General features: G+C 34.9%; 2 protein-coding genes across 3 annotated transcripts; both read left to right on the top strand.

Annotated features, from left to right (window-relative positions):
* Positions 1-3,100: 3,100 nt before the first annotated feature.
* LOC116123412 (ubiquitin carboxyl-terminal hydrolase 17-like) lies at positions 3,101-14,460 on the top strand. Of its 2 annotated transcripts, none has more exons than XM_031409180.1 (11): positions 3,101-3,641; positions 9,653-10,559; positions 10,663-10,751; positions 11,130-11,215; positions 11,317-11,479; positions 12,018-12,132; positions 12,241-12,398; positions 12,681-12,765; positions 12,846-13,058; positions 13,651-13,712; positions 13,798-14,460. In XM_031409180.1, exons 1-11 carry the CDS (start codon positions 3,376-3,378, stop codon positions 14,429-14,431), a joined length of 2,778 nt encoding a protein of 925 aa, XP_031265040.1. In that variant the 5' UTR covers positions 3,101-3,375; the 3' UTR covers positions 14,432-14,460. The 2 variants fall into 2 exon arrangements, with proteins under 2 accessions (XP_031265040.1, XP_031265041.1); XM_031409181.1 differs by having other exon boundaries at positions 3,357-3,641; positions 9,874-10,559.
* A 364-nt stretch (positions 14,461-14,824) lies between these two features.
* Positions 14,825-17,198, top strand: LOC116123413 (IMPACT family member in pol 5'region). The gene is made up of 6 exons (XM_031409182.1): positions 14,825-15,109; positions 15,187-15,228; positions 15,309-15,424; positions 15,875-15,980; positions 16,115-16,168; positions 16,630-17,198. Exons 1-6 carry the CDS (start codon positions 14,861-14,863, stop codon positions 16,786-16,788), a joined length of 726 nt encoding a protein of 241 aa, XP_031265042.1. The 5' UTR covers positions 14,825-14,860; the 3' UTR covers positions 16,789-17,198.
* Positions 17,199-21,227: the final 4,029 nt, after the last annotated feature.

Raw genomic sequence — 21,227 nt, 5'->3', positions numbered from 1 at the left:
AAAAAAAAAAGGAAAAGTATTAATATATAATTTTAACTTTATAAAACTTGATTTGTATCAACGGACATTTGTCGCTCACACACACACACACATATATATATGTGTGTGTGTGTTTTTTTTTTATAATATAATTTTATATATTTTACTAGTATTTAATTAAAAAAAAAAGTATTAATATAAAATTTTAACTTTATAAAACTTGATTTGTGTGACGGACATTTGTCACACGTACACACACAAGATAATATATGTCCACAATCTAATCTACAATATAATATAATATAATATATATATATATATATATATATGAGTATAGGTCCACAATCCAATCTTACAACATTCTCTTAAAACCTCCGACTTGATAGCTCGCAAATGGATCTTGCTTGCCTATTTGTGAACTGACCAATTACGAGCTGTTATGTCAAAGTTGTGAGAGAAGGTTGTGAGATTGGATTATGTGTGTGTGTATATATATATATTATTCAAAATTCTCATTAAACACAGTTGAAGATTCTCATTAAATATTAATTTATTTTTGTGAAAATGAGGATATATATTTATGCAGGAGTTTGCAGTCATTTTCTGCCTCCTTCAATATTAGGTGAATGTTAAAAAACAAATCCGTCACTAAGGCTCCATTTGTTTTATTATTTCTACCTATATTCGCAAAATACTTGTTTGTTTTGTTATTTGAGAAATATTAGTATATTTTTTTAATTAGTTTTAGACTCTTTAAGTTTATTAATTTTATTAAATACCCCTAGAAAAAAAGGTTTAAAAATTAACAAGAACACCCCTACCCACCCATACTTACCAGATTCCGACAAACACCGTCGGTGGTAGCCGGAATCTGTCACAACAGGCTACAATCGACCGAAACTGGTCGGTAATTCATCGATCTTTGCTATATCTTTGGTAGATCTGGACTTTTGTGACCGTCGACGACCAGATCTTACCGTAGATCTGACATTTTTCGGCTAGATCCGTGGTGGATCTGGCCGGAAAAGGCCATATCGACGTCCTACCCGCTAGATCCGACAGGTTTGCGTTGTAACGCCATTTTTCGGCTAGATTCCAGTGGCGGTGGCTGGAATCTGACACTGTGAGTGGGTGGAGGTGTTTTTGTCATTTTATAATTTTTTTATATATTGAGGTGTTTAGTTAAATTAGCAAACTTAGGGGTTTTTTTTTTTTTTTGTAAATTTTTAAATTTTACCTCGTAATACTCTCCTATTCAACTACCCAATATTATTCTCAAAATCATATCCAAAATAATAAAACAAACTGACTCTAAATGTTTAACCAAACTTTTAACTCAAAGTATTTAATGTCATAAATGTATTTATTATTATTAATATTAACATAATTCCTAGGTAGTACCATCCTAAAATAGCTCAATTATACTTTACCAGAACAGGCACACTCTAAGGCCTAAGCCTACCCACACTTCTATTTGAACTCCTATTCACCTATTCTATTACATTTATATTTCTTAAATTATAAATTTTGGATTTCTTTAATTTTAATTTTTGGATTTCTTTAATTTTAATTTTTATATAATTGTATTTTCGCTAAAATTTAATTTATAAAACATATTCCGTGTAAAACAAGTAAATATGATTACAAGTATGTAGTAAACTCCAAAGAGAAAATAGAAGAGATTGGTACGTAATTTACTTTTGAGTTAATGACATTTCCCCCCCTGAGGCATGATTAATTAACAATATCCCCTAGGTTTTTGATATTAATATCCACGTACTAATAAATTTTAGATGTTCAAATAAATATATATTAACTCATAATGGCATGTTATTTAAAGGCATATAATTTTTCTAATGTATCAATCAGGGGACACAAGTTTTGAGAAATGTCAATCAAAAGACACTTTAGGATGTTTGACCTGAAATTTAACTGTAAACAGAAAATGACATAAACACCCCTAAAATTTAAATAATATGTTCACTCTCAATGATAATTCATTTCGGTACCAATATCCCATGTTTGGTATTGGTGGCTTTCAACGGATTGGACTGGTTATCCTAAATTCAAAATTTAATCCTGATGTAGTAGTGTAGTGTGATTATCAATCCTGCCCATACACGTGGGATTACCCAAGATAGGAGTTAAAAAACTCCTAAATAAATTACTGTACCTATATTAATCTAAAAATGTTATTTCTAATTATTCTAACATAAATATTCATTTGATTTAAAGCAACATTGCCTAAATTTAATTGTAAATAAAAGTTAAAATACTGGTATTCAATAATAATTAACTATAAAATTCAATTGTAAGCTATTTTATAATTACATAAAAAAAGAACTTATTAATATGAAAAATATTACATTTACAACCCAATCTCACAATATTCTCTTACAATTATAACATGTCGGTAGATTGGCACTGTCACGTCAGCTCTTATTACTCTCAAGACACCAAAGACACTACTAGAAACGAATCAATCGTTCTTTCAAAAGGAACGGTTATTACTTATAAAAGAACGATCGTTCATTCATAAGTAATAATTGTTTTTTATGAAGGAACGACCAAAGGAGCAACCATTCCTTTGGTTGTTCATATTGTTCCTTAAGGAACATTCATTCATTTCATAAGGAATGACCGTCCCTCCATTAGTAATGGTTGTTCCTTGTTTATCAACAACCATTCCTTTGGTTGTTCCTTCATAAAGAATGATCATTCTTTTCGTGAAGAATGACCATTCTTTCATAAGGAATGACTGTTCTCTATGAAAGAACGATGATTTTTTGTCTAATCAAAATCCTTTTGATGTGATAACGCCAACATCGAAGGTTATAAAAGAAGTTTATGAGAAAAAGTTATTGGTGTAACATTATCCTATATTCACGATCCAGTTTCGTAATGCACCAAACAAGAGACAACGCTATCAATACTCTAATCCAACCCTATCCCAATTCCAAAAACCTGTCTTAAGTTTTATGGGTTTACTAACACTACAATAAGATAGGGGGATTTCAGTTAATGGGTTATCAAATATTTACTTTCCCACGTCCACGCCAGGACAAAATATGTAAAAAAACAAAAAAAGATTCGTACTCACTCACGAATTCAATCCCACTCAGTCCGCTTTCTATTCTCACAATCACTCTCGCTCCTCTTTTTCAATCCAGATGCTAAAAGAATCATCCTTTATTCAACACAACCACCACTTACATTTCCCTTTCTACCCCTTGATTCCTCCGCCACCGCCCTCTCCTCCTCCTCCACCACCACCACCACTACCACCACCGACGCCGCACTAATCGAATTCATGTATATCATTCAAACACCGGCCTCAATGTTTCTCAGTTCAGGTCTCGTCCTCGGCGCCGGTTTAATTATTAGGATTTGAGCTAAATGCTGGTCCCTGGAATTCTAGGGTTTCACGGCATCCTCGTCGTTTGTTTGCTTGTTTTTGGCGTTGTAATTCGGCAGAAATGGAGGGATTCCGCTGTCAGAAAGGTGAAGGTTACGAATCTCCTCAATGCCGTCGCCGAGGAATCGCTCATGGTGGAATTCGAAGCTGCGAATCAGTACGATTCCATGCCGCGGTTCTATCAATGTGCTGTCTGTTTTCTTCCCACCACCACTCGTTGCTCCCGGTGCAAAGCTGTTCGTTACTGGTTAGTTAATTATTTAGTCTTTTAATTTTTTTTGTGAAATTAAGAGGTAATCCAATATATGTATAGCCTTTTGAATTTCAAAATTTGGAAATTGAAGATTTTTGTTTTATGTTTTATGAATACATTTTGGTAAAACATGGAAAGTAAAGGTTTTTGTTTTATGAATACATTTTGGTAAAACTTGGAAAGTAAAGGTTTTTGTTTAATGAATACATTATGCTAAAACTTGGAAAATGAAGGTTTTTGTTTTATGTTTTATGAATAAATTTTGGTAAACTTGGAAAATGAAGGTTCTTGTCTTATGTTTAATGAATGAACTTGGGTAAAACTTCGATAATGAAGGTTTTTGTTTTATGTTACATGAATAAATTTTGGTAAAACTTGGGAAGTGGAGGTTTTTGTTTTATGTTTTATTACTAAATTTTGGTAATATTTGGAAAAGGGAGGCTTTTGTTTTATGAATACATTTCGGTAAAACTTGGAAAATGAAGGTTTTTGTTTTATAAATACATTTTGGTAAAACTTGAAAATGAAGGTTTTTGTTTTATGAATACATTCTGGTAAAATTTGAAAAATGAAGGTTTTTGTTTTGTGTTTTATAAATACATTTCGGTAAAACTTGAAAAAAATGAAGGTATTGTTTTATGAATAAATTTTGGTAAAACTTGGAAAATGAAGGTTTTTGTTTAATGTTTTTTTTTTTTTGAATACATTGATAAAACTTGGAATATGAAGGTTTTTGTTTTATGTTTTATGAAATACATTTTGGTTTAAGAGTTAATGAGGAACTTTAGTGCTTTAGATTAAGAGTTAATGAGGAACTTTAGTGCTTTAGATTTCTTGAATGAAATAAACAAACTTGTTGGTGCTTTGGTTGGAACATAGTTTGTTTGTTTGGTTTAATTGATTTTAGGTATTTATGGGTAATTTACGTATTGGTAGAAATTAATGATTTTTCTGTAGTTGCTGTGTTAGATTATTTTCTTTTGGCCAATTTTTAAGAAGAATTGTTCTGATGGAACTTGTAGTTTTTGAAAATTCTGGAAATATTTTATTGTTGAAGTGAGAAATTCATCACTATGTGGTGCGTTGTGTTTATGATTGATGACATGGGAGTTTTCGTTGGTGGGAATACAAATAATAGTTAGCAGAAAGAATATAGAAAAACCATCTGGAAGCTCAATTTAGCTCTTTGGTGGGTGAGTTTAGAAGAAAGTGAGAACTACTTGGTAGAATTTTTTTTTTCCACTTTTAGTATACCTACAGTATCCTATGATAGTCATAGATTTTTGGTAGAAATGATCTTATCGGTCTTCTGATGTTTTTATTTCTATCATTTTCTTCATCAAATTCTTTGAGTTGTTATTGATATAGGGGAGATTGCCAGATTGGTTAGGATTTTTATCTTCTTAGGTTTTACCCATTTTCTTCCTTTTTTTTTTTCCTTTTGGGAAGATTAGTTTTTTTTTTCCCCTTTCTTTTCTACCTTTGGTTTTGATAGTCATCTTTTTTCTTTTGTTGTCTTCATCATCTCTTATTCTTTTATTTTTATTTATCTTAGGATTATTAGCTATAAACAGGCTTTATATATCATTAATTAGTGTTCAGTAATATTTTTTTATATTTTTGCTTTGGAGAATTAGTTTGTAGTGTATCTGACAATATACTAATGGATTTGAGAAAATATGCTAAAGCAATGTTTAACCTCCTTATTAGTTACATCAAGTGGTATAAAAGCTTTCCTTTGGTTAAAAAAAAGTTCTTATTGTATAAAAGTCTTTTATTTTATTTCTATTGCAATTTGATATAATTTGTCCTCAAGTTATGTTTATTTGGAAGGTAATACGTCTAAATAATGGTTACGCCGCGATGCCATCAATGGAAATTGAACATAGTATCTTTTCCAATATGTCCAACCTTCTTGTTCTTCAGCTTAACAGTGTTTGCTCTTACGTATCATCTTGCTTTACTTCAACTTCAGTGTGTTGTACCTTCTCAGCCATATTTTCAAATGGAACATCTTACTTGGTCTCAAGTTTAAGCAATTGTATCTTCTCAATTAATTTTCTACTTCACCAGTTTGTTTACCTTCTTCAATATGTGCAATCCAATATGTATTGATGTAATGATTAAATTAGAGACTACGAGAATAGTTTGCTTCAGAGTTTATCATCCTTCCACTTTAGAAGCTTTAGGAACATATTCTTATTCTCTCCCTATGGGTGACGTTTCAGCCTCGGGAGTAGGAAAAAATTATCCTTCATGCACTTAATATTGTTTCACTTTTCCCCGTGCCTTTGTAGGCCATTTTCTTTCACATTCTAGAAGTTCCTACCAAAATAGACATTATCCTTTCTGGGCTGGATATTTAGCTTGTTTCCTTTCTAGAATCTCTTTAAACTCAATGGCCTTTATTTCATCTAACGAATCAATAACATGTTCAGGATGAAAACGATAGCAAAAGTTTGGAGGATTGGAATAAGCTCATTGAATATTGCTTTTAAAATCAGTCTTACATCCCTAATGGATTGCCCTTCTTTGATGCATCAATTCGACTACCATTTGTTTTTGTGTCTGATTTACAGATTGTTATGTGAAAGCCTTTAGTGAGAGAGTCTTCGATGCAACTCAGAATTTTTCTATCTTTTCTTTCTCTTAGGAGGTGCATATTGAGGCAAATGCTTTTGTTATTTTATCTTTATGTATACTGCTTGATGTAGTGGATGAGGGGGCTAATATTGTTGAGCATATGGTTTCAAGTCTATGAGAAAAGTAAGTCAAAAGGAAAATATAAGAAATACTAATGAATGATGATGATTAATAAAATAATTGACCTATTTATGACTGTAAAGCCCACGATTATAAGATTAAAAGGTGATAAAGATAAAATTTGCCCAAGATAGATATAAAAACCTAAAGACAATAGACTAATCTTGGAAATTTTTTAACTATAAACAAAGATAATTGCTAACCTATTAAAATTTTTAGGTCTTGTAGAAATCTTGGCAATTTCTGAGTAGGGGTAATTGCTATTTCCCTAAAAGATAGTTTTCCTCTCATGCAAAATAACTATAATCTTCGTGCCATTCGTTTTCATCCTTTAGCGTGAAGTTATTCATCCTTTACGTTGGATGTAAGTTACACTTTTATCCTTGGATTTAACAATCATTAGTCAGGTTTGTTGACATTATCATCTCTTATGAGAAGATTTCATTACCCTTGTATAGTCCTATTACAATAACTAAAAGTAATTACTTTGATATTTAAAAATAAAATTTACAGTTATGAAATATAAGTATAATTATAATTATAAAATTAATTAATATGAAATAATATAATCTAGAAAAAAGAAAATCTTGAGAAGGATTGATAAAAGCCCGTTTATATTTTATTTTGAAGTATCAGCCCTCAAATGCTAAGGATGAAAATGTTGCTTTAAAAGATAATTGGGGTAAAGTATACTTTTGCGGAACCTAAAGGTTGAAAAATGATTCACCCTTCAAGGTTAATGGATGGACCCTAATGGATAGGGGGGATATAGTTATTTTGGATACCATAAGAGGGAAGTTCTTTTAGGGAAACCTTAGGAGGGATTGGGCAATGACCCCTTCTAAATATGCTTGGTAGCAGCTGTTATTTGACTTCGTTATGTCAAAGAGCTACCATTCTTATGCACCTGCGAATTTTAGAACCGCCACATGTGAATTTTGCAAACGAATTAGCAGTGTGAATTCCCTCTATTAAATTATTCTCTCCTTTTTCTGATGTCCCTTGTGAGCACTTGGTGCCCAATTTGTAATCCTAAAGACTTACAAGTTGAATGGAGTCCATGCATTTTATTTTCTCCTTGTTGATAGACCATTCAACCCTATTACCACCACCACTGGCTTAGTGTTATCTGGACATTGAGGAAAAAGATAACATGTAGTAAGAGCAAAAACTATCTTAAGTTTTAGTGTATACTACCATGTTCACTGGTATTAGCACTAGTTGGGCGTTTGTACGAAGCATAAAATTTCTTTATGGATCAATGACATGGAATTAGTACTAGGTGTGAAAACTATTGATTAGAAAAATTTACCAAACCAAAATACCAAGAAGAACAAAAGACAACGAACAGTAAAGATTCACTGGAAAAAGCAATCAAAAGATGGAGACTAATAATTCTTTAAGACCGATGAATTCCCTAGAAACAAATTTTAAATGTGAGAATAAAATGAAATGGTAACCCATATGTATAGAAGAGATGAAGCTCTCACTAACTTTGGATCAAGTTGTCATGAGAACAGGTTATGCTTGGCCCTATGGGTGGCATTAACATGTCACCAAGGTTGGCTCCAAATACCTCTTAAAAGGTGTTGATTAGGTGTCACCAAAAAGGGAGTAGAGAGGGTATTAAGTGCCACCATAATTTGACCTAAGGTGCCTAATGAAGGTGACCATAGTTGGAAAGAGGAATGCTGCTACTAATTTTCCTATAAACACACATGTGACACTGGAAAAAATACACACATGATCTTCTTGCTTGGCTTAATAGAGTATCAAGACTAGATAACTTTGTTAATCGGAAATTGCCATCAAGTAGGCTTGTAAAGTAATAAGATTAATCTCAAAATTTGACAAGGAGATTGATAAAAACCGAATATTGGTAATAGATGATAGAATCACTTTTAGTAGGACCCAAGTACTCTTAGAAACTACTGGCACTGCATGTATGTTTAATCAGAATGTTATGAGGCACAAACAAAACCTCCTAGTTCTTATCTTTTTAATGTTGAATCATCAAAGAGCTAACTTCAACGTTTGGGTGATTAGTCAGAATAGTGCCAACTCCCTTTGATGTTCTTTCTGTCTTTTTGCAGGCTATTGATTGCATTTCACTAAATCACTATGTTATCGGTTATAAGTACACCTCATTGGCGATCAAATTTCATGCGTTAATATTTATCGTGAGTAGAGGAAAGGATGTTTATAGTCATTTTTATGGAAATGGCTATATCAGTTGCTGAGAGCCTAGTTTAATTATCTATGTAGATCATAACAGATAAATACAATTTAGGGAATCAGCTTGTCATTGAGTACTAGGGTGGTGGGATGTTGATGACAAGGTGTTGATATTGAGTAATTTCATGGAAAAAGTTGTTCTTATTTTGATTTCCTGTGTGTGATTGAAATCTATGTCAGGCAAGATATTTGGGAGATCATGTAGCTAGGTTGAGAAAGACCTTTGCTTGTTTGAGAATGTATGATACTGACTATTTAGTGAAGCTGGTACTTTTGTTTTTGCAGTAGTTAGTGCATTTAATGTCCCTAACCACAAGAAAGTAGAGAAGTGATTGTTTCTTAATGGTGCATGAAACCTGAAGATTTACATGGAAGATTAGGCATTATATAATTTTCGCATTGTGAGGACAACATTGTTGAAAATTCAACTATCTTCGATGTGATAAATCTTCATGTATAATGACACTGAACCTGCCACTATCAGTGTTTGGTTTATCTATTTTATGAAAATATCCTTATAGAAATTCGTCTTATTATTTTTACATCTTTGCTTTTTGGAGGGAGAGAGGGGCTTCAGTGGGATTTTCACACTGTTTTAGAAAAGATAGATTGTTTTATTTTACTTGCTGCTTGTCATTTCTTTTGATATGCTTTGGAAAATGAATCTTCAAGTATCTTGTAGAATGCCTGCCTTGTATTCTTGATGATAATTTGGCAATTAGTATGACTTTTCTGATTCAATTTGTCCTGGTCAAGTCGGAGCTCAATCATTATGGATTTTTGTCAGCTCTACTTGACTTGCATATCTTCAGAGATGTTACTGGGAGGAGTGCAACAGTGACATGTTTAGGAATACAGACTTTTTTATCATCTGAAAGTTTTGGTTGCATTTTTATGCTTTTGTTGATGTGTGGCTGAATATCTACTGTATTTGCTTCTGAATATGCACAGTTCCAGTAACTTGGTGTCTTCCTATTGTATTTACTTTTAAATATTTCTACTTGTAGTTCTGGTAAGTGTCAAATTATTCACTGGAGACAAGGTCACAAGGATGCGTGTTGTCCCTTGATTTCTACCATGCCATTGAGAGAGGAAGGTAGCATTGTTGGTGTAACAGCATCACAAAAACAGTTAGGAAGTTATAGTAATGATTCTGAGATAGAAGGCAATGTTTCTTCTGAAGCTGTATCAATGAAAGATAATGATGTGAATCTTAAGCCTTGTGCAGATGAAGAAGGAACACATTTTGATTTTCCGTCTAGCAATATTGACAGACCAGAGAGACCTAGTGCTGATGCTGTTACTCCTATGCCTGGAACAAGGACTAGAGTCAAGAAGATGAAACAGAAAATGTCACCATCTTCAGAGTCCATTAATTCAGTTGATGATATAGGTGGCACTTCTCTTGCAAGTAAATCAAATGATATGCAATTGAGTCAAAATGATGAAGAGGTTAACTTCAGATCGCAGCTTCCGAATGGGAAGACAACCATGCCAAATGATGTCCAACCGGGAAAATTGGGTGATAAGAAGCCTGTTGGAGGAGGTGCTTTGCCTGAATTGTTAATTAAAGACCCTTCTAAATCCAGGAGCTCTTTATTTTTGAGTTCTTCAAGGCCAGATTCTGTAATTAAAGATAGTAAAGATGATTTTAAGCTCCCTAAGGGAAAAGATATTCCATCTTCATCATTTTCTGCTCCTCGGACATCTTCGGCTGCAGCAGGTCAATCACATACCATATCTAGGTCTGTGTTCCTCACAAAAAATAATAATATTCCAAGCCTGCCACAAAATGCTTGTCGTGGGTTTAAAACATCGGTGCAGAAGGTTGTGCAGCAGTTTAGAGCTTCCAAACCATTGAAGTCTCATGTGCTTGGTTCAGAGACTGAGGTTGCTGAAAATTACAACGACAAGGTTATTTGCATGTTTTGATGTGGTTTTCTGGAGCCCTGTGGTTTTCTTAATTCCCATGTCACACAGTATTCATTGTTTTTTTTTACTCTTTTTGATTTGACAGACAATATTTCCGTATGATCTATTCACGAAACTTTACTCTTGTGATGAGGTGGAATTATCCCCATTTGGCCTTACAAATTGTGGAAACAGGTAATTTTAGAATTTTTTCAATTTATAAAACACTAATATATGGATGCAATATGTTTTCGCGTGCTTCATTTTCCATGCTCTTAATATTGTTTTCTGGTGAATACTTCTACGAGGTGGGTGAATTAACCATTGCTGTTGTTTCTGGTTCATACTTTTTGAAACAACAAGATTGCTAAAATCATGCACTTATTATCTTAGTCTGTATTGTGTACGTCGTTTATGGTTTTCCACTATATTTATTTTTTGGGTATTTAGAGGTTTTAAGCCATTGATTTTTAAATCAAGGCCATATTCGTTTGGTAATTTAATAAGGCATTTAACATTGAAATATTTAGTTTCTTGTTTTTTCATATGGCTAAATATCTTGAATTTCTGCAGTTGTTATGCTAATGCTGTGCTCCAATGCTTGGCATTTACTCAGCCTTTGAGTTCCTATCTTGTTCAAAGGCTCCACTCCAGAGCTTGTAAGTTCTTTTAATGCTTTGTTTGTGGATTAACAACGAGTTTATTATTAGGAATTTGTGCTCGTTAACACTCTCATTCTTTCAATTATCATCTTTCCCAGGTCGAAAGAAAGAGTGGTGTTTCATTTGTGAGTTTGAGCGCCTAATTCTGAAGGCAAGGGAGGGAAACTCTCCTGTGTCCCCCATAGGTATACTATCCAAGATTGAAAAAATCGGAAGTCATCTTGGTCATGGGAGAGAAGAAGATGCTCATGAATTTCTAAGGTGAAACAGCTAATAACCTACTGTTTGTTTGTATTTACTGTTTTTATATTAAAATTGGGGATAACAACTGTAAACCCCCCAAGGTTTCCCTACTGTACTATACACCCCCGAAGGTATCAGAAATAGCTTTGAGACCCCACCATTAGCAAACGTTCTGAAATTTGTCATTTGACTAGTAAATACCTATATTGCCATTGTCCTTAAATCACCTTCCCCTGCCCCACCCCACCCCACTCCACCCCGCCACACCTCACCCGAGCACCTATAACCCAGATCAACACAGCAAACAACTAAATTCACCGATCCAAACCTAATCTGCAACGAATTCAAAATCAACCTACAAGATATGTTTTTATTTAATTGGATTATCCACAAAAATTTTCTTAACGTTTGATAAATAGTGAGGGTCTCAGAGCTATTTCTGATATCCATAGGGGTTTATGATATTAGGGAAACCTTGGGCGTTTTACAGTTATTGTGCCTTAAATTTTGTTATCTTCGCAAATGTGAATTACGACATTACTCTATAAGATGGCAGGTGTGCTGTGGATACAATGCAATCTGTTTGCCTCAAGGAGGTTGGGACCCAAGGAAAATTAGCAGAAGAAACAACTTTAATAGGCTTGACTTTCGGGGGTTTCCTTTTATCTAAGGTTTGTTCATGATCTTGATGATACATCTATGATAATGTTATTTTTCCTTACCAAAGTAGAAGTCGTCTCATTTTTGTTATTTGGAATGTCATGATCGGGTTTTATCAGATCAAATGCTTGAAATGCCACAGTAAATCTGAGTGGTGTGAGCGGATGATGGATCTAACTGTTGAGATAGATGGGGACATTGAAACACTTGAAGATGCTCTTGCCCAATTTACAGCTACTGAGATCTTGGTTGGAGAGAACAAGTATCATTGCGACAGGTTAATTAAATGCTCATTTTCCATTCTTAGTTCTTGCTCAAATTTCCTAGAATCAAGATATTTACATGTTCTGTTGTTTTATGCCCCATGGTTTAGGTTCTTAGAATAAAAATCTCATTCATTTGGCACTTTAAGTGTTATCCATTTTATCTAAGTTTTAAGTCTTACTTTTATTCTGTGGTTTCTTCTCTGATTACAATACAAGTCTCTTAAAGTAATTGAATAATTTGTTTGACCCTTTAGTGATGCAAAGTAAAATTTACATTATATTGTCTCAATCAGGTGTAAATCATATGAGAAAGCCAAAAAGAAGTTGATGATATTGGAGGAGCCAAATATACTTACTATTGTCTTAAAAAGATTTCAGGTAGTTCTTTGACTGCAAGTTCCTGTGCTTTTTATGTGATCTTGATTGTTGATGTTTGCTCTGCCATTTGTGCCTTGTAGTCTCGAAACTTTGGGAAGTTAAATAAATCAGTTCAGTTCCCTGATGTCCTCAACATAGCTCCATATATGAGTGAAACTGGCGACAGATCTCCTGTGTACAGTCTCTATGCAGTGGTTGTTCACTTGGATGTTACGCATGCTGCATTTTCTGGTCATTATGTTTGTTATGTGAAGGATTCTCATGGGGAGTGGTTCAGAATTGATGACAGCAGTGTATGTTTCTTGTTTACCTCTAATGTGTTTAGTGTTTACAAGTATTGTTGTTCCTTTGAGGCTTGGCTTTGTTTGCTCTCTTATCTATTTGTTACAGAAAAATATCCCCTTTAACTAAAAGCTGCCCCCTTTCGAAGTTGGAATTGACTTAGAACAAAAGAAAACTGTTCTGCATATGTATTTTAACCCTTTCCCCTAATTGTATCAAATGTTTAGGATTGTAAATACCAAATTATACTTGCATCCTTGATTAATTGAGGTACACTTACTATGAAATCTTGCATCCTCAAGGTTGGAGTTCATTCTTTGGATACTTTTTAGCATCTTCCATTTTTCACAATTTTGAATTTATTAAGAGAATTGATGAAACTTGTTCAATACGTTAAATGGTGTCTTTTGTGCATATATGAACTCTAGCTGTTGACTAGTGTTGTTTTGCTGGTTGCGATACTATGCTAGAAAATAAATAGATAAATTATATTTTTATTTATTGAACTTATAGAATTTGGATAATCCTTTTTTTTTTTTTTTTTTAATAATTAGATTGGAATCTGTTTTTGAATTATAAACTGACTGGTGATATATTATGTAGGTTATGCCTGTAGAGTTGGAGGTGGTCTTATTACAAGAGGCATACATGCTCTTGTATGCAAGGTAATCTATCAGTATGGCTGGATTGATAAAATATATATTCTTCACTTTATTGGAGCATTAGCACTTTCAGTTTTCTTATTCTCAGGCACTCTCCACGGCCTCCAACTTTGATGAGAAATAATGTGGTGTGTCATGGTGTGAAGTCCAAGAGGAGGAGTTGGGAAGCTGTTCCTTCTGGCCATAATGCTTCCAAGCAGAAATCTAAATCTGATATTCCAGCTAGGCAAAAGTTTGGTTTAACCAACAATCAGATGCCTTATGGAGATGAATGGAGATATCAGTCAATGCGAAGAATTCCAACTGTAGATTCATTAAGTGAAAGTTCTTCCATTTTCAGCTGGTCCGATGCCAGTTCTTGCAGCACAGCTAGTACGAAGGATTCTTCAAGGAGTGAGGACTTAACTGATTTCATATTTGGTGAAATGGGACCTAGCTGGTACAGCCGCTATGGGATTTTATCAGACTCGGTTACATCTTCCTCGCAGAACTTCAACACAGACCCAGATGACTGGAGAGAGGGTTGGAGACAAGATGGAAACCCTGAAATTTTGGATACTGACTCAATTGAACATTATGAAAACTTAAGCCACCGGTTTGTTAGTAATAGCAGAAAGGGCGTTAATTCTGACAATGTATTCTCGGCTAATCCTTATGATGTAAGATTAAGGAGAGCAAGTGACAATACGTCAGCTCAAACGTTTTATCGAGGTTTGAGTTGATATTAAATTAAGCAATCTATTGAAATATAATGAAGAAAGTTAATTATCAGTCGCCCCCTAATCTCTCTAGACTTGTTATCCATCTTTCCTTTCCGTTACTTCATCTTTAATTGGCATCGACTGGGCTGGAGTAGCTGAAATCGCAGTTTGATGGATAGAGATTATGGGTGAAATGAAATAGAAGTTTATTATTTACAACAAATGCAAATATCTCCAATCGTCACCAGTCTACCGAAGCCGCAAAAATAACATGATGTTTACAAGAGCCAGAAAATTAATAGAATGATTGACAAGTCATTCAGGCTACAAACACGTTCACCAGTCAACCGAAGCCCCAAAAAAGGAAAATAAATTTAAGGTTGGGGCATAAGCGAGCGAAGAGGAAGAGGCAGGCATTGAAAGTCTACTGCAAAAGAAAACAAAAACCAAATGCCTGTGGCCACAACAATACACAACTATTGCCACAAGTTCAATCATCGCTCACTCTTCTCACTCACCCGCGCCAAGGCAGCTCCAATGGTCACCTCGTTAGCTAGCAGTAGCCACGGCAACAGTGCAGGCGCATACACTACAATCAAAGAGAGAGTAACTTTTCAGAAAGAAATCAAAAAGAGCAAATTCATCGCCATCGCTGGACCTATTTCCAACGAACAATCTGCCCGTTCTTTCCTTTCTCAGGTATTTTATATTTATATAATCCACGTTGACAATTTCGTTTTTCATTAAATGGATGTTATTTCATGTTGTTTGTGTAGGTTGGGGACCCTCGCGCTACTCACAACTGCTGGGCTTATAAGGTATGGTGTTTGAATAATAATTGTATTGTTTGGTAGATTTGAATTGATTTGTAAATGTAGTTATGTGATATAATTTGTAGGTTGGAGATCAATACCGGTCTAATGATGATGGTGAACCTTCGGGTACTGCTGGCAAACCTATTCATTCTGCTATTGTTTCTTCTGGTTTAGATAGAGTTATGGTCGTTGTCACAAGGTGATTTTTTTTTTTTTTTAAGACTTTTGTGTTTGCCCATTTCTTTTACTAGATTTTTTTGGAATATTTTCTTGAGTTCCTCGTGAGGTTAGCTAAAGTACAGGCTTACGACTGAGTTGAAACCTCCTTTGAGATTATGAAAATTTTTATAAGCCATTCATCATCACATACCTATCTGAAGTAAATGAAATTGACCTCAGATGTTATTTGCATCAAATTTGTTTGAAGGCTTCATGTGTAGGAAAAGAAAAATGAAAATTCAGATCGGTGTTGTGAGGTAAGCATTTTGTGGGTGCATGTGAAACCCACAGAATATATGAAATTACAAATGCTCAAGTATGGTATAATCATTTAGTTTTGGGAACCCTTTAAATTTTCTTTGTCTCGTTTCTGTTCCCTTATTAATTACATCTCCGTATATTTTACTTCAACTTTATTCGCAAACTGAAGGTATTTTGGAGGTATAAAACTGGGTACTGGAGGACTTGTTAGGGCTTATGGTGGAGTGGCATCTGAATGCTTGAGAAATGCACCTACTATTCTTGTCAAATCTAAGGTAATTAACTTCTTTCTTGGGCTTCACTTTGATTGGTAAAACTACTTACATATTTATCATATCTTATGGTAAAGGTTCCAATTAATTTTGTTTCTTGATGTTCATTGTTGGAAGTTTTTTGTTGGATATTGTAGGTTCCAATGGGTGTAGAGGTTCCATTTGAACTTTTGGGATTATTATATCATCAGGTGAACTCTCAATTTGTATTAATGCATGTCAATAACACTCATTCCTCTTAACTGTGATTTGAATTTTGCATGCAACAGTCTTGGCGTTCAAATAGGATTTTCCAGTTTCTGCTATCACTGTTAGATAGTCATGCTTTATTTTCATTATGGAGGTCTATAAGTTTTAAACCTGTCATGTTGCAATCTTAACAGCATAATTTGATTTTCTTTTTCATATTCTGTAGCCTGTTTTGTGCTCTTGCTAAGTTCTTCTCTGAATTAACCATAAGTACCGCAAAACTTAAGATGTTGACCAACCTTCATGGTATATAGAATTCTTATTGCCTAAGTTGTCTTCAACAAATATGGCATTCTATTGTGCTACATTCTCATTGTTGCTTTTTGTGGTCTTTTCTAGCTCTAGAAATGTCTTCCATATGGTAATTTCAACATTAACTTAACTCTCATTTTGATTTTCACAGCTACAATCGTTTCAAGTTGAGGACATCAAGCAGGATTATGATACTGGTAAAGATGGAGTCACCATGGTTACTTTCAAAGTTGATTTTGATCGGGTTGAGAATTTGGAGGATGCGATCAAAGCCAATTGTAGCCGAGATATAGTTTTCTATAAACACTGAGACCGACTTTACTAGTCATACTCGAGTAAAAAGACTGCCAACACTTCTGATAACTTCATGAAGGGAACTGTTCCAGGAGGGGTATGCACATCTCCTTCCCTGCTTTAGAGAAAAAAAATTGTTGCAAGTGGGGTTGAATTTGCTAATAAGTTGTTTTGGGGCTATTTCCTGTAAAATTAATAGCCGGGTGATACTAATTAATTCTGAAAAGGCGATTGTTGACCTGATATCTTATTGTTGTAAATAAAATTTTAGAAATGGAAGTTCCATAGCAAAATGTAATAATACTGGATCCTTGTAGACCATTGAGAAAGATAAGAACTTTAGATAAGGATGATGTTATCACCTGAATTTATGTCTTTGCAACAGAATGTTCAGTTTAATGCCAATGTTACTAGTTTCTTATTCAAGGATTTTGGCTGCCAGCTTTGTCCATTGATGCAAAACTTCTAAGTTTATAGTGTTTATTAGTATTTTTCCTCTTAGAACAGAAATGCTTCAAGTCGGAATTGAAGATAAGCAGTTCTCCAATATATTTTCACTTCTAAATACAGTTATATTCACTTTCTTGTTCAGAAATAGCAACTTTACCAACGTTAATTGCATATATGTTTTATTCATTTTCTTGTAACTAGTTCTTTCAATGGAGAATCTGGAATTTGAAGACAATTTTATAAATTAAATGAAATCTTTGTGGTGATTGGCTTTTGCCTGTTTGGTTTGGGACTAGAGTTAATGCCTTTGTGCCTGCAGGTCATTTGATATTTGCTGGTTCCTTGCAGCCTTATGTGCTGCTTTTCTACTTTTGTTCATCCTTAGACATTTTGAAGATGTAGCATAAATTAAAATAATATTTATATCCATGATATAATCATGGCCATATCCTTAAAAGAGCTTGTTTTGAGAACTATAACATCTGTATCAAGAAGAGTAAGACTAATACATAATAAAATATACTCCATACATTACTATAAAATATAAATAATGAACAGAAAGAGACACACTAAGATTCTCTGGATGAGAATGAAATCAATGATCCACAAAACAACAAATATATATGGACTAAAACAAATATATATGGACTAACTCAAGTCCAGCGAAAAAGCACTTGTGCCATGGCAGGTCCCACGATATCTGACTTGAAAGTTGAAACACATCCGAGAAACATTCTAACTGGTGGTAATAACCGGTAACCGTGGCATTTCAAGGACTATTAGCTCATTTAGATGGGGGTGGGGAGGGGAATGGAATGGTTGGTATTGTTGTTGGGATGGTGGGGATTGTGGGCAGAGGAGTAGATGGCAATGGGGGCAGTGTAACCTTAGGGGTTGCGGGGATGGTGGGCAATGTAGGTTGTGGCAAAGATGGGATTTGGGTGCTTGGCAAAGGTGGCAGTGTGGGCTTTGGAAGAGTTGGTTGCGTCGGCAGTGTTGGCAATGGAGTCGAGGGCAATGGCGGTAATGTGGCCTTAGGCAAAGTTGGCACTGAGGGCAATGGAGGCAATGTGGCCTTCGGCAGAGATGGAATTGTAGGCAGTGTTAATGCTGGAGGTGGAGCTGCCGGTGTGTCCAAAAGATGGCGAGCTGCCAGGCTCATGTCAATGCTGGAGATTGATAGTGCTATCAACAAACAAAGAGCCAGAAAATCTTTAGAAAATGCCATTTTTGGATAATAGCAGAAGGTACAAGACTCTTGCTGGAATCTGTAAACAATGGGCAAATTCTAGTATGTGTTTTCTTGAAGAGTTACTCATATCAAATAGGCTTATATAGATGGAAATGTTGAACTACGGTTGGTCATTTAGTTAGAATCAAAGTTTGATGAGTTGTGGTTGGGGAAAGTATAGAGAAACATTGGTTAGTTTACCTCCCTAATAGGACTACCTGCAAGTTTAACTTAAAGTTGGGGATTCCCAGAAAACCCAAACTCTTAAGCAATCCACAAAAGTTCCTGGTTATGATTTGGGTAATTCAACTAACCTTTGACTCAGACAAATACCATACAGCCCACATAGTTTTGATTTTGGATTGTTTGGGAAATCAATCTGATGGTTCATCGACGCATGTTTGATCTCATGCATTGATTCAATATAACCAAATAGATAAAACTGTTTTAGGTGAAGGTCCAGGAGTTTGGTGAACTAGCAATATGGAAAAAGGTTGGTTCCTAGGTAGCCTAGAAACGCTACCTCAACCTGAACTTGGCACTTCTGTTATTTTAAACTTGGGTGTTTGACAAAGTTGATCAGCTATGAACACATATGTTCTGGCATAATATAGGACTTAATAAATAGGTTATTATTTTGACGGTATTACTTTATACAAATTTTTTTTTTTTTTTCATTGCAAATAAAATTTATTGATTGTTTATGTTTATTGGAACATAACTTATGTTTCTCAAATTTCAGGTGAATTAATTGTTTTAAGAAATGAGTTTGTTGGAAATTAAACTAAGTTTATTTAGTTTTACTAAAAGTTGTAGTTTATTTAGTCTTGCAAAAATAGGATTTGTCATAGTTTTTAATAAGGTTTGTTTTAAGATTCTTAGCTTGAGCAGAATTCAGGAACGCATTCCTAGTTCGATTTGCTTTGGTGGTAGATTTGAGAGCCATTCAAATTAAAATCTAACAAATTATATCTATGAAGGTGATAGATTCTGTTATTCCTAAAATAAGGTTGACCTATGCTGACGTCATCAAGCACTAATCAAAATTCAAAAGAACATTCCACTGTCTAGAACATGCCACGTCCCGAAAGGCAAAAGGAATATAGTTGTCAACAATCCAACTAACTCAAGAATTTGTCCCTGGATGAATTTGGTTCGCACATCTGTCCAAGCCCTATTTAATTTAAGGATATTCTTTGAGTTCTCAACGAATGCGAAGATAGGAGAGGTCTTCACGACATCAAGCCACTTGCAAAAGTGTAATCATTATCTTGAGCAAAACATGTATAAATAGGCAGCTCCTCCTCACAAAATCGAGATCAGATATTTAGAACACCAAACACTTATAATACCAGATCACAGTTCATGACCTCTTGTAAGCCTGTCTAACGACCAGGAACAAATTTATATGAAAAACACAGTGGATGTATGATTTGGTTTAAGCATCTGAACCATTGTAAAAATTCTCTTGTCAACTTTATATTTACGTCTTTGCATGCTACTGTGCCTACAGTACCTCACCCACTTACACCTCACCCACTTACAATAATCATCTCACGTGAGACTTCTTAGCATTTTACATTTGTGAAGTTGTTGGTGTCAAAATCAAGCATCAATAGTTCGACGCTAGAAGGGGGGCCTATATTCACATCAGCTCTTTATCCAGTAAACTCAACTGACTCGTCAGTTTCTCTTTCGAAGATAAACCAAAAATTCACATGGTTCATGGCTTCAAAACTGAGCGTACTAGCATTGGCAACAACGAGGAGATTCCTACAATCAACAAACAACTCATCTCGAAAGAGCTCTTACTCCCTAAAAACATTGTAGGGAGCATGCCCTCGACCTCCCAAGCGGATCCTGCCTTAATTCGTTACTTGGAAAAGTTTGACAACACTCTCCAAACGATGAACTAATGACTAGATCATTTGGACAAAGTAGTACCACCCAATTCAAACAAGGTGGTACCACCCCCAAAGATGCCTACAGGTTGCGCAAAAGCGTGGAAATGAGCACATCGTCATACCATATACATTACAACGCAAAAGGGTAAACACATAGTCGATCAAGGGCAAAAAGGCTTAAAAGGGCGTTCGAATACTGCCCACGAACAGAGACACAAAAGTCCTGTTCAATGGCTTGGCAGTACTTCATAGAAGAGTAGTCCCATGGCACATTACATGAGCACACTCATGAAAGTGCCAAGCAGGGAGTTTCCCACTATCATCGGCATGATGGTTCCAACCATCACCGAGAGGGAAACACCCACCATCAGAGCGTTGGCTTCGACCATTGCAGAGATAGGAAAAACTCCCCAAGCTACTTAGCAGGAAAAACTCCCCAAGCTACTTAGCGCCTTCACAGGGCTTCAACCCTTAAGTGTCAAGGCAACCCTCTTAGCATGCATAAGAAGCCCGATATGAGCCTTACAATGTTCTCAATTTGAAATAGCGACCTCACAAATAGCGTAGAGAAGAAGAAATAACCTTCTCTAAAAGAGATGCAAGACAAGTGCATCACCTTCATGTTGAGGCATTATTCATTGCTATTGAGATAGAAATGTACGAAGTCCACAGAATGTTGATGGACAATGGGAGCGTCGTGAATATCCTGTTTCAGAAAGCCTTTGAGGAGACGAAGTTGGAAGATATAGACCTGAAGCCAGTAGCCACTCCTCTCTATGGTTTTACCAAGGACCATCTAACTCTCCGAGGACTGATAACTCTTCCAGTCACTTTGGGTGATCCCCACAAAGTAACCAAGATGACAGAATT

This window comes from Pistacia vera, unplaced genomic scaffold (assembly GCF_008641045.1).
Source record: "Pistacia vera cultivar Batoury unplaced genomic scaffold, PisVer_v2 Contig142, whole genome shotgun sequence".
NCBI classification, from domain to species: domain Eukaryota; kingdom Viridiplantae; phylum Streptophyta; class Magnoliopsida; order Sapindales; family Anacardiaceae; genus Pistacia; species Pistacia vera.
This window is presented reverse-complemented; position numbering and strand designations above follow the sequence as displayed.